This window comes from Solanum stenotomum, chromosome 1 (genome assembly GCF_019186545.1).
Source record: "Solanum stenotomum isolate F172 chromosome 1, ASM1918654v1, whole genome shotgun sequence".
NCBI lineage: Eukaryota > Viridiplantae > Streptophyta > Magnoliopsida > Solanales > Solanaceae > Solanum > Solanum stenotomum.
In genome coordinates, this window is record NC_064282.1 from 17,308,802 (window position 1) to 17,322,319 (window position 13,518).

Here is a 13,518-nt window from a genome sequence, read left to right on the forward strand (position 1 = left end):
ACCAATGATGTATATCCAGTTCGATATGATATAATAACTTTTACTCATATTTTTTCTGTTAAAAAGAAATTTTAAGTTATATACATTCACAGTTTTTTTTTTCCTTCTAATTTGTATTTCCTTTTATTTTAGTTTTTTTGGGCCTTGAATTGGGGTGGAGTTAAAATAAAAAGAAAAAAGAAACCTCTAACTGTGGGTTAATTATATTCCTCTGCTATGTCACTTATTATTGTGTCATTATGATCCGTGTTTGTTACAAAAAAAAATTATGACAATTCATCATTGTAAAATAAGAAAATAGAGAATTGAAAAAAAAGACTTAAAATAAATACATAATTATTCGTCAAAAGTTCATCAAAAGAAAATATTATGCCGGTCTGTTGCTTCTTAAATATCAAATAAGGCTGCCTATCAAATAATTATCAATATTTATAAAATGAGTTGTACTAGGTAGTAGAAAAGTGTACATTATGCTCATTAAATTAATCTGAATTTTGAAGGGAAAAAAGAAGGCAGACTTTTAGCTCCCACCTACCAAAACTAATTAATTAGTGGATATATAACATATAGTCATATCTCATACTATTCCATTAGATCAATCCCTGAATTAGCTAGTCAACTGTCAACCATAATAATAATTACACTAATAATTAATTAATAAATTATTATAAGCAATTAATTTCTCTTCATTTGCAACTGATTGGTTGTGTTGTATTATTTTATCGCATATATATTACAAAGAAATATCTGTTAATGATTCTAATATTTATACGATCAGGGTGTGGAATTTATTCCCTTTTACTACTTTTTTTTTATAAGGGAATCTTGATGAGCTTGTTTCTTAGTTAATATTCTTCTTGTCTTACAACGATATTCTTTAATTTCTTGATAATAAGGCAACAAAACACATATAGAATCACCCCATTATTTCTCTCTTAAAAAAATCATAAATATTTCTTTTTTAATTTTTTTTTTCTAATTTACTCATATCTTAATGTGCACTCTATTCAAAAATTAACTAAGAGTGAATTCGTACAGAAGAAAAACATTTTACAGCCAATGTTTTTCAATTTTTTCCGTCTGGTTAATCAATTTTTTAGGAACATAAATTTCCGTTTCATATTGATTGTGTTTTTCCCATCCTCTAACACACCTCATCTTCACCCCCACCTCCTACCCTCATCCTCACTACCCCACCCACCCCACAACTATAGTATTTGTCTAGATTTTATCAAATGTTTTTAGGATAATATTTTTTACTTATGTAATATAAAGAAAATAAGTAAAAACCCACTTGTTTTCCTAGAAAAAATTTCATTGAACTTTTCCCCTTTCAGAATGCAACCTAAGGGGTCGTTTGGCACGTGGGATAAGGAATAACAATCTCATAACAAAATGCAAGATTATTTATCCCATAATTTATGTACTATAATGATAGAATATATAAGTTATCACATATATAGAATGAGATATAAAATAACTTTATCTATCCCACCCCTATTACTAGGGGTGTGCATTCGATTTTTCGGTTTGGTTTTACACTATTCGGTTTGGATTTTCGATTTTTGGTTTTGTAAAAGTGTAACCCAATCCGATCCAAAATAAATTTGGTTTGGTTTGGATTGGTTTTCCTATATTCGGTTCAGATTTTTTCGATTTGGTTATTCGGTTATGTCAATAATTAATAAAATATATAACCAAAGTAAGAATATTTAATTCCTTAAATATTCTTTCTAATATAAATCATAAGTAAAACTTAAAACACAATACTTATAAGTATACCTATTATAGATGTAATTCAAACATAAAATATAAATGTAATCATCATGAAAGACAATAACCAAAAAGGGACAAAATTGATTAACTCCAACTTAATTCTAAACTTAAACAATATATATATATAATTCGGGTTTTTTTCGGTTTTTCGATTTTTATTTTTTAAAATCCAAAACCAAACCAAAAAACCAAACAAAGTAATTTATTAATCCAAAACCAATCCAAAAAACCAAAAAAACGATCCAAATAAACATTCGGTTTGATTTGGTTTGATTATTCGATTTAATCCGAATAGTGCACACCCCTACCTATTACCAAAACGACCCTAAGGGTGTTTTAAAAGAATAAAGTTGAGCTAGTTGGTATTTGACACAAGAGTAAGGAGCTTGCGAATCCAGCCTTGTGGTATCAGGTTCATCCAAATCAAGTACTTTTGATGAACCAGAACATAAATTTATAAGTAAAAAAGTTCAATATAATTATAATAATAGTAGGTACAAATTCATAACTTTAAAATTATAACAGCTAAAATACGCCCTTAAATGCTAAGCTTTTAAAGTTCAAATTCTGGATCCGTCTCTAATTTAAATAACCATAACATCAACCAATAATCATGTATGTATGAACACTTTTAAATTTATGATTTCCATGTAATTAATACGATTTAGATGTTTCTAATTAATTTGTTTATAATGTGAAAGCCCATAATACTTATTATATGAATACGATATAGCAATAATAATGGTGTACCACACACGCAATCAAAAGATTAGTTGCATGAAATTGATGTGCTTATACGTTATGATAAAGAAAATAAAACAACTCTATCCATTCAATAATTCAGCTATGATGATTTGACATATTTTCTTTCATTCATAATGGAAGCACCCAATAATTTCAATTCCTAGCAACTGAAACAGCTCCCCCTTCCAAACTGTTAAAATTATTGTTGCCCGTTTATTTAATTGTCAGTTTCAAGTTAGCTAACGTCAATAATTTAAACTACGTACAACGATATTATTGTCCATGTATACTCGAAAAAGTAAAAGTTATCTTTACGTGCATACATGACATAATAAGTTAATTAAACAAGTCTTCGATCTTCATGACATTCGAAAATTCACTATTTTTTGGAGTATAAATGTTAACTAACAATAATTATATTTGGAATGTTAATATGGTAACTAATGATATTTAGTTCGAATTACCCACAATATCGTATTATTATTTATTTATCAAAGTTTCGAAACGCTTATTATGTGTTTTGAAAGGAGGGAATTCAATAATTTGGCTTTGATAGAGTAACTTCTTGTTAGAACCGAAATAAGTAGGTGTCGTGCAGAAGCTAACAAAGCAAACCTCGGACGACCATGAGTAAGAAGACAAATGAAAAAAATAGCAGAAGTAACACAACTATTTAACGTGGTTTAGTCAATCGATCTGCATCCACAAGAAGAGATGAATAATTCACTATATGAATATAAGAGTATAAAATATTGAGAGAAAAAACCCCATACAATTCACTCCGACATTTATTCTCTCATCAATACAACTATTCTAACATTATTATCCCCAACACAATATGTTTTTTTTTTAAACATTGTTCATGAATTATATGTTACCCAAAATGACACGCTTCATATTGGAGCCTGGCAGTCAATTACTATAAATTGTAGGGCAGAAGTGAACAACTATGTTTGTCGTGTGAGTCAATTGAGAATTCCATTTTTGTGTTTTCCGTATCCTTAAAAGTACATACATAGTTGTTCATGGTTTCACTTTTTAAAGACGTGCATGCATTTTCCAAGAATTCTTTAGCTTATATGGAACTTCCTAAATTGTCGTATAATAAAAAAGTATACTTCAATAAATTAAACGTGAATAAAATGTCTCTTAATTTGAATGTTTTTACTACAAGTACATTGTCAAGTGTAGAAATTAATTGGTACAAGTATACAATGTTACTTTACTTGCTAAAGGACATTTGGGCTTTGGCTAGAAAATAACTCTACGACTTTCTATATATGACTAATTGGACTTCACTAATTTTGTAAAAAAAATAAATTATTTGTATTGTCGGTAGAAATAAGTTAATTTTTGTTTTTAACATATATTTTTTTTGGATTAGGACATCATTTAAGGCCGATGATTTGAAAATGATATGCACTAATTTGAAGGTGCAACCATCACTCAACGCTCCCATAGAAAAATATGCCATATGGGGGCGCTAGCTAGCTAGAAATTAAAATTTCAAAGTCGGTTGAAAAAGTTTAATTTAAAGAGTTGGTCATTAAATTTCAATAAGAAATATGGACCATGTCTTGAAACAAATAAAATGCTTTATTTAAGCAAATCTTGAGAAATTACATCAGAAGTACTTTGAGCTCTAATAAGTTATAGTGATACTAAAAGGTGGGATTTGAATAATTTTTTTACTAAACGTAATACTAATAGCTTACTTAAAATATTCGCAATGCAATGTATTGATTCACTCTGTTATTAAATTGTTCAAGCTAGTTACCAGAAGCTAAGACAGCTTGAAATAACTTTGCTACACTAACTAATCGTGTGTTAGTCCGTAATTAATTAGACAGAAAATAATAAAAAGTTTTTTTCTAAATTTTTTTTTATTAGGAGTACCAAAGATTTGTTTATGTTCTTTCGATATTATAAAAGGAAAAAACAAAAATAAAAATAATATCATCCAATTATATTTATATCCCATCATAAATGTGGACGAGCGGCAAGTTCGTGGAGCACCTTATCTATTATTGGTAGAAAGAATTTAAGAAAAGAGAAAGACCAATAGTATATCCACTACAACACATAAATGAATTTTGCAATAATTATTTAATGGTAATAATATAATTATTTTTATATATATTTAGTGATAAAAATAATAAATATAAATATTTCTAATCGATACTTTATATAAATACCACTAAAAGCTTTAGCAACTTTCGATGCAACGAAATTAATTTCAATTGTCACAAAAAAAAAATAATCTAAAACAATAAATACAGCGTATAAACTAAAGATAGTAACATGTTTAGCTACCAACTTAACTGGAATAAGCTTAACTTAGCTACTATTTAGATGGTACAGTTGAACACACACAAATATTGTTCAGAACTTGAATTGAAAGTGTCTAATAGAAACATTTTATCATATATTTAGATCTCAATTGAAATAACATATTGTGATTTGACTCTCTAAATAAAATTTACTAACAAATTTAAGAGATTATCAATATATTAAGTAATAATTTAATGTTAGTTAGTTAGTTAATTAGTTAAAATCTAACATGTGGTAGTACATATAGGAATACGCAAGGGGGCGGCGCCCTCTCTAGCTTCCTGTTTTTCACTTTTTTAAGTTGGTACCTTGTTTCATCACTTTAATTTCCTTGTCAAGTCAACAAACAGTCTTTTTTTTTAAAAAAAAAAAAAAAAAAGTCAACAAACATACATAATTACCAGCAGAATTTTATATTTTTTAAAAATATTTTATATTTAAGATTAAGATTAATATTTTCTTCCAAAACCTAAGAAATCCACAAGTATTATTCTCACGATTCATGCCTTAATCCAAAATTAAGGAAAAAAGAGGATGGTGCATCCCCATCACTTAGTTTTTGACATTCCTTTGTACCTCTTATATTCCCTATATCTATATAAAGAAGCCAAAAGGCACCAAATACAATCACACTTGTCTCTCAAAAAAACCATATTACAAACTCCTTACCATGGCTAATATTCATTTGATTTTCCCACTTTTATTTATGTCTTGTTTCATTTTCCCATCCACCACAAATGGATACTCCAACGCAGTCATAAAAGCTTGGTGCACTCAAACACCTCACCCACAACCTTGTGAATACTTCTTATCCCAAAATCCCAAAATTACATCTCCTATCATAAAAAAATCCGATTTTCTAAAAGTGTCACTAGACTTAGTCTTAGACCGTGCGTTACGTGCCCAAATGACCACATATTCACTAGGTCCAAAATGTCGCAACGAGCGCGAAAAAAACGCGTGGGCCGATTGTGTTGAACTCTATGAACACACAATCAACAAAATCAAAAGTACAGTTGATCCAAACACTAAATGTTCAGCTACTGATGCTCAAACATGGTTAAGTACAGCCTTAACAAATCTCGAAACATGTAAAGCAGGTTTCGAAGAATTAGGCGTTACGGATTATGTTATGCCACTAATGTCAAATAATGTGTCATCTTTAATTAGTAACGCTTTAGCTTTAAATCATGGTTATTCTACTGAAAGTAGTAATACTCAAGTTGATGGATTTCCAACTTGGGTATCTCCTGGTGATAGAAAATTGTTGCAATCATCGTCGCCGTCGTCGACGGCTTCTCAGGCGAATGTAGTGGTGGCTACTGATGGTTCAGGGGATTTTAAGACAGTGAAAGAAGCTGTGGATGCTGCCAAGAATAAAGGAAGTGGGAGATTTGTGATATATGTGAAGGCTGGGATTTATAGTGAAAATGTGGAGATTGGAGAAAAGGTGAAAAATGTTATGTTGATTGGAGATGGAATTGGAAAGACAATTATTACTGGAAGCAAAAGTGTTGGAGGTGGATCCACTACCTTAAGATCAGCCACAGTTGGTAAGTACACTCTGGCACAGTAAAACAGTTTGATCTTGATCGTGAAAGAAAAATAACATGTCATAATAATTGGCAATACTAAATATTTTAAGAAATAAAAGACTTTTTTGAATTTTAAAATTGAAAGGTATCACTATCATATAAATTGAGAAAGAAGGTAAAACAAAAAAATATTGCATAATTGACAATACTAAATTCTCTGTGCTTTGTTTTTTAGTTTAGGATAAACATACGTCGTATATTTTTTACCACATACACAAATGATCATGTCGTACATACCTTGGGCAAAAAGGCAAAACTGAAAAAGGAAATTGAATTATTATGAGTTTGGGTTTTACCATGGTAACAAAAATAACTTTTAGCGATAATAAATAGACACATTAATAAAGAGTGTTAAAGTCTTTACCGACATTAGTTAAGTGTCATTAGAGTCAATGTCGCTAAAGACTTTAAGGACAATTGAGTTGTTGCCATTAATTAATTGCCGCTAAAGATATTTATGAGGCAGTATACCTTCTTTTTTCTGTGTGCGTGCAAAAACGTTTTTTAATTCCATTATATGTAACTTAAATCATTGAATAGTTATTTACTTCAGTAATTAGGAAGGCAAAGCGCCATAGCAACGTAGGTAGTACTTGTACTCCCTATGTTTCAATTATGTAGCATCATTTAACTGATAGAAAGAAATTAAGGGAAAAAAAATGACTTTTTAAAAAAAATATTTGTGGTCCAATGCAAATCCTAAAAATTTATATAGCTATAAATTATCTTATTTAGTGTAAAACAAAATTTTAAAGGTGCTCTCTCTAAACACACAGTATTCCTCTGTTTTGATTTCTTTGTCATGGTTACTATTTATATGGTCAAAAGATTTTTTTTTTTATAGTAATTTTTAAAATACTTTTGAATTGTTAATTATTATAGCTTATAATATTTTAAATATTAATTAATTTGACTATCATGCAATTGAAACAGAGAATGCGTGCCTTAGAAATGTACCTTCAATAGTTCTACCGTCCTAAGTATTAAACCTTAGAAAAAGTATGATTTGACAGTCAACTATATATTATTATTGGTTCGTACAAAAAACTACTAAAAAGTAGTACTACTAATTAATGTAATTTGTATAGTTGCATATGCTAATAAGTATTATTTTAATTTCTGAAAATGTCAGGTGCTTCCGGTGATGGATTTATTGCTCAAGGCATAACAATTAGAAACACTGCTGGCCCCCAAAAGCACCAAGCAGTAGCCCTTCGATCTGGCTCTGATCTTTCAGTATTTTATCAATGTAGCTTTGAAGGGTATCAAGACACTCTGTATGTTCATTCCAATAGGCAATTTTACAAAGAGTGTGATATTTATGGTACCGTCGATTTTATATTTGGTAACGCAGCAGTTGTGTTACAAAATTGTAACATTTTCGCTAGAGACCCTCCGAATAAAATCAACACTGTGACAGCCCAAGGCCGAACTGACCCGAATCAAAACACTGGAATTTCGATTCATAATTGTAGAATCACTGGAGCTGGTGCGAAATCAGTTAGGACATATTTAGGAAGGCCGTGGCAAAAATATTCGCGCACCGTTGTAATGAAAACATTTCTTGATGGGTTGATTAATTCTGAAGGATGGTTACCATGGAGTGGTAATTTCGCGTTGAATACGTTGTATTATGGAGAGTATTTGAACACGGGACCTGGTTCATCAACTGGAAATCGAGTTAATTGGGGGGGTTATCGAGTTATTACGAGTTCAGCTGAGGCATCTAAATTCACCCCTGCTAATTTCATTGCTGGAAATTCATGGATTCCAGCTACCAATGTGCCATTCACTTCTGGTCTTTGATTTGGTATATATCTTATATTGTCTTTGTTATTGTGGACTGTCATATATACTGATTTGAATTGTCAATTTGTAAGTAGCATGGACATAATAATTCATGTTGCTCAAATATAGAAATGTGTAATTGAGTAACTACTTTGTATTTGTAATTCTATCCTCCTTTGATTTTTGTTTGTTGAATTGAGAATATTCATTGTATACTACTAAAGTTCAAAGTTCATGACCAATGTCATTTTGATTGTTAGCTACATCTTCTTTTCTTTTTTTTGGCCACAAAATTGCTTGGAAACAAATATTACTCCTACGGTCTAATTTAACTTTAAAATTTTCATTTTTATCCTTACTAAAATGATTTTCAGATATACTTTTACTGACTTAGATCACAAGTTTTAAAAGTTTATGTTTTTAAAAATATCGTCTCAATTCAAATGATGTCATATAAAATGGGACGGATAGAGTACTATTTATAGTTGAGTTTAAGTTATACTCCCCCATTCCATTTTATATGACACTCTTTTTTTTTCTAGTCCGTCTCAAAACAAATTTGAACTTGCTATAGTTTAAACCAATTTAACTTTAAAATTCTCCTTTTTAGCCTTAATGAAATGTTTTATCGCCACATATAAATTTAAGGATTATTATAGAACACAAGTTTTAAAAAAACTTTGTTTTAAAATATTATGTCAAGTCAAACAATGTCAAATAAAATGAAATGAAAGGAATATATATTAATACTTGGTTAGTGTACTTCAAAAAATATATGTCACAAATTGCGCATAATTTCAAATATAATACTTGATTATATTGTTTACACATATTAAAAGAGAGATAATTCAATCTAAATGGCGATAGGGAGAGGTAGTTAAGAGATCAACTCCGAAAAAAGCATATATGAGGAGTGTCATTTTTAGTATATAATGCGCGTTAATTATTTATAAGATAATAATAGGGTGCATTACATGAATATTTTTTTAAGGAAATAAATAAGTTTTTTACTGTTTTTCTTTGTGTGTAATTTTTACGTAAGCAAAAAATATTATCTTATAAGAAGAATTTTTTTTCAAAATTTTAATCAACTGAAAAAAGAAAAAGATAAAAAAAAAATTCCATAAACTAAAATTACTTCAAACTCATTAATCATAACCACTTGGGATTAAAGTGATATAATCTCTCTCAATTCATTGGCCCCATAGGGATCCATCACTCACTATCCATGATGCCTCACCAGCTTTCTGGTACAGTAATGTGATTAGAAACATTATTATCCGCAAACATTTTAGGCAGAAACATAGACTAATATTGATAAGCTACATGTAGCGCTTTAATTAAACACTTAAATAATTTAATACAAGAGTGTGACAAGCACTTTTTCAATTGTAGTTTTCGGAAAATAATTAAGTAAACTGTGGTTATAAATTTAAGTATGTATATTAAGTCAAGAACACCACATTAAGTGCGCCTTATCATGTTAACGTACCACACAACATGTATTACATAGGTCACCAACCAAAATAGTTACTTGATGGGGATTAATGAAAGTCTCTCTCAAATATTTAATTATTGACTAATTAGACCAATTATGTGTTTGCAATATTCATCATGATAATACCTAAATTTAATTTTATTTTCAACATTAATCATCCTGCACGTCTCTTCCTTACTTTATACATATTTTATGGTGAAGCATTATCTTTTGTTTGATCCGATCTAGTTGTCGGGCTTATATATCCTCCAATTTAAAGAATTTATGTCTCGTTAGATATAAGTTTTATTTGTAAGGATGAAAATTAAAAATCAATCTATTTAAAGTGTAAAAATTAAATATCAATCCATTTGAAGAGCAAATTATAAATACTCGATAAAACCCAATATTAACAAGGTGGAAGAAGAGTTAGTACTAGGGATGGGTGTTCTGTCAGTTCAATTTAGTTTAAAACTTTAGTTCGTTCTCGATTTTTGATAATGTTAGCCGAATCCTACCTGAAATATTTTCAGTTCAGTTCGGTTGTTACAATTTCGGTTATTTTGCAATTTGTATATCACCATATTCAGCTTTTTTGTATGATAATTGGGCTTTTTACAGTTGAAAGCAAACAAAAGTAAATTGGGAAGTCAACTGGATGTTGGTGGAATTTGTTTTGGGCCTATTTCCTTGGTTGTACCCAATATAGCCTAACTTAATAGTACTATTTAATTAATGGATTCGATTCTTTGGTTAATTAAAATTTAAATTTTAAAAAACAAAAACCAAATTGAATAATTGAATTCTTAAAAATTAAAATTGATGTCCCAACAAACCAAAACCCAATTTTAAAAAATTCAGTGCAGACTTTCGATTTGAATTGAAATATGCCTAAACCTAGTTAAGACAATATTCACATCTATCTATATATATATATATATATATATATATAAAAGGAGAAGTAAAAAGTGTCACATGTTAGCACTACAAATTTTCTCCATTTTTTTGTATTAAAAATTTTAAAATACTTTAAATCTGCATTAGTTGGTAATTTTAAAAAATAACTTGTTCTACAAGTGAATAATAACTAACAAAATATTATCATGTTTTTTTATATATAATTTTTTAATCACAATTAAAATGTCAATTTGCAGTTTTTAAATACTTTCGAAACATGCAGTTTGAAATACTTTTTAATATAAAAAAAAAAAAAACAATGAAACTTCACAATTAAAAGAACCCAAATTTGTCACACGTTGGCTTCTTTTTCAAAAATAATAAGCAACAAATAATAAAATTTTAAGAGCCTTTAAATTTTAAATCACAAAAAAACTATCAATTATTTTAAAAAACAAAACTGCCAATTCAAAAGTATTGTAACTTCCACCCGCTTTGTCGTCATATAGATAGATTTTTCATTCTTTTCCACAATCTCTGTATCATTTTATATTTATTGATTTTCTTGAAAAAAAAATAGGGCTTCAATTTACAAAAAAAAAAAAATGAATGAAAGAAGATCTTTTAAGTTTTACCAAAAAAGAAGAAGAATGCAAATCATATATTTGTTCTCAGTTTCATATTTGTGTTGTTACGAAATAAATTTGAAATGTGTTTTCAATTGATTCATCTTTTTGTTTTCTTTCTGAATTCGTATTATTTTTATCTACATTATAAAATTAGAACTGGTTTTGCAGGGTTGAAGTACACTTTATCACAGATTGAAGAATTTTCTACCAGGTAAAACTCAAAACTTGAGAGTCTTTATTTCCTTTTCTATTATATATTTTTTATTATAAATAAAATCCAAATTATGAGATTTGCTACAAGAATTCTTATAAAAAATGTTTCTCCATTTAAACTCAACTAATATCGTCATCAATTTAAGTACATTGGAAAGGTATAGAGTTCTTTGATTAACCTTAAAAGTTTTTATTTAGTACTAAATTATATCATCTGATGAATTTTTTTTATTTGATCATTCTTTCTTCTAAAGATGTGGAAGTCATAAAATGAGAAGAAACATGTACATGTTTAATTTTGTCATTATTATATTATTATTATTAACCCACCATTACACAAAAATCATTACATTCTCGAATTTTCAGTTTCAATTAATTAAATTTAAAATAGAAAACAAAAAAATTATTAAAAACTATCAATTTACAAAAAGATGAAAAAACTAAAAATAAAAATAATAAAAGAAACTGTCAATTGACATAATCAAAAGCTGTCAATTTACAATATTATTAAAGTTTTTTTTCTAAAATTTAAATTTAAATTCTAATAATTTCTAGGACAATATTAAAAGAATTCTGAAAAGAAAGAAAAGTTAATATTATTAAAAGAATTTTGAAAAGAAAGAAAAATTAATATTGAATATTTAAAATATCATATTTCATAAAACCTAATAATGGTATTTAATAAGCCGTCAATGTAATAATAATTAATTTAAACTAAAACATAAAATATAACCAGATTAGTTTAATCAAAATTAAAATTAAAATATTAAGTAAATATTAAGGTTAAAACATAAAGTATATATTTATATTATATTAATTTTAAAAAAAGAAAAACCATAAAGTAAGAAGAGAAAGAAAAAAAAGGAAAAAATATATAAATAAAACTACGCACATCCATAGCCTCTATATCCCCACATCCATAGCCTCTATATCCCCACTAACTCATAAACACACACATGAACGATTTTAATATTTATAAAATACGCGGTCTTAATAGTTTCGATCCTATATTTTTAAAACTGTATTTCTATAAAAATATGCTTAAGAAAAAAATATATCATATTTTTAAATATATTTTTTATATATACTTAGATTTTAAATTATTTTAAAATTTTAATTGTATATATATATATATATATAACAAAATTTCAAACCAAAAAAGTTTACTACCAAATAATCAACAAAAAAATGATAGTTGTAGGACAAACCTCCAAAATATTTGTACTTCAAAATAATTGATGGCAAAAATTGTTGTAGCATCCGCATACTTTTTAAATTATATTTAAAACAATCTTAATTTTCTTAATGGAGAGATTATTTAATTAGTTTTCTAATCTACGAAAAAGATTGAAGATATTTATCATATTTTTACGATCACATGTGTAATTCGTGCTTCACATGTTATTGAATTTTTGAGTTTCAGTTCACCAATTATTCTAAAATTATGACACTCTATCAAAAAGAGAAAACTCACACAGTAAATTATTGAAAAATAATTACCGCATTTTTGTGATATTTTATTGACTTTTTGAGTTTCAATTGACCAATCATTTTAAAATTATGACACTCTATCAAAAGAAAACTCACACATTAAATTATTAAAAAAAATTGAAATAGCGGAAAAAAGAGGATTTGGAGTCTTTCAAATGTTTTTAACAAATAATCTTTTAAAAAAATAACATAAAAACTAATCTAAATAAATTGATATTTCTCTAACAATAAAAGAATTGACTTTTAATAAGTCAAAATATCGACAACCTGCATTTATTTTAAAATAATTTACAAAAAAATCAAATTAATTCATTTGAAACAAAAAATTAAAAAATAACCACAATGGATGATGGAGTCTTTTTAAACATAATTATTTTAAATTAACAAAACTAATTTCAAAATATGAAAATAAAAAAAATGCAAACATAAAAATAATTTTTTTTAAAAAAATAACTGAAATCACGTAATAGATGAAATTTAGAAATATTAAAAATTAAAAAATAAAATCAATAACTAAAAAAACTAAATAAAATTAACCAAGAATTTTATTGTCAGTTATAAAAATGAAATCAATAAC

The 13,518-nt window shown here is 27.5% G+C and overlaps 2 protein-coding genes across 2 annotated transcripts in view; one reads left to right on the plus strand and one right to left on the minus strand.

Annotated features, from left to right (window-relative positions):
* The window catches only part of LOC125845218 (plasmodesmata-located protein 8), a 181,762-nt gene that overhangs the window by 163,052 nt on the left and 5,192 nt on the right, over positions 1 to 13,518 (minus strand). The gene's annotated exons all lie outside the window — the stretch shown is intronic.
* LOC125845021 (pectinesterase 2) lies at positions 5,459 to 8,422 on the plus strand. The gene is made up of 2 exons (XM_049524407.1): positions 5,459 to 6,404; positions 7,579 to 8,422. Exons 1-2 carry the CDS (start codon positions 5,522 to 5,524, stop codon positions 8,250 to 8,252), a joined length of 1,557 nt encoding a protein of 518 aa, XP_049380364.1. The 5' UTR covers positions 5,459 to 5,521; the 3' UTR covers positions 8,253 to 8,422.

Excerpts from the sequence above, each read along its gene's own strand:
- LOC125845021 (XM_049524407.1), top strand. The coding sequence starts at position 5,522 with ATGGCTAATATTCATTTGATTTTCCCACTTTTATTTATGTCTTGTTTC. Across the intron at positions 6,405-7,578 it reads CTTAAGATCAGCCACAGTTG|GTGCTTCCGGTGATGGATTT; the intron begins GTAAGTACACTC and ends TGAAAATGTCAG.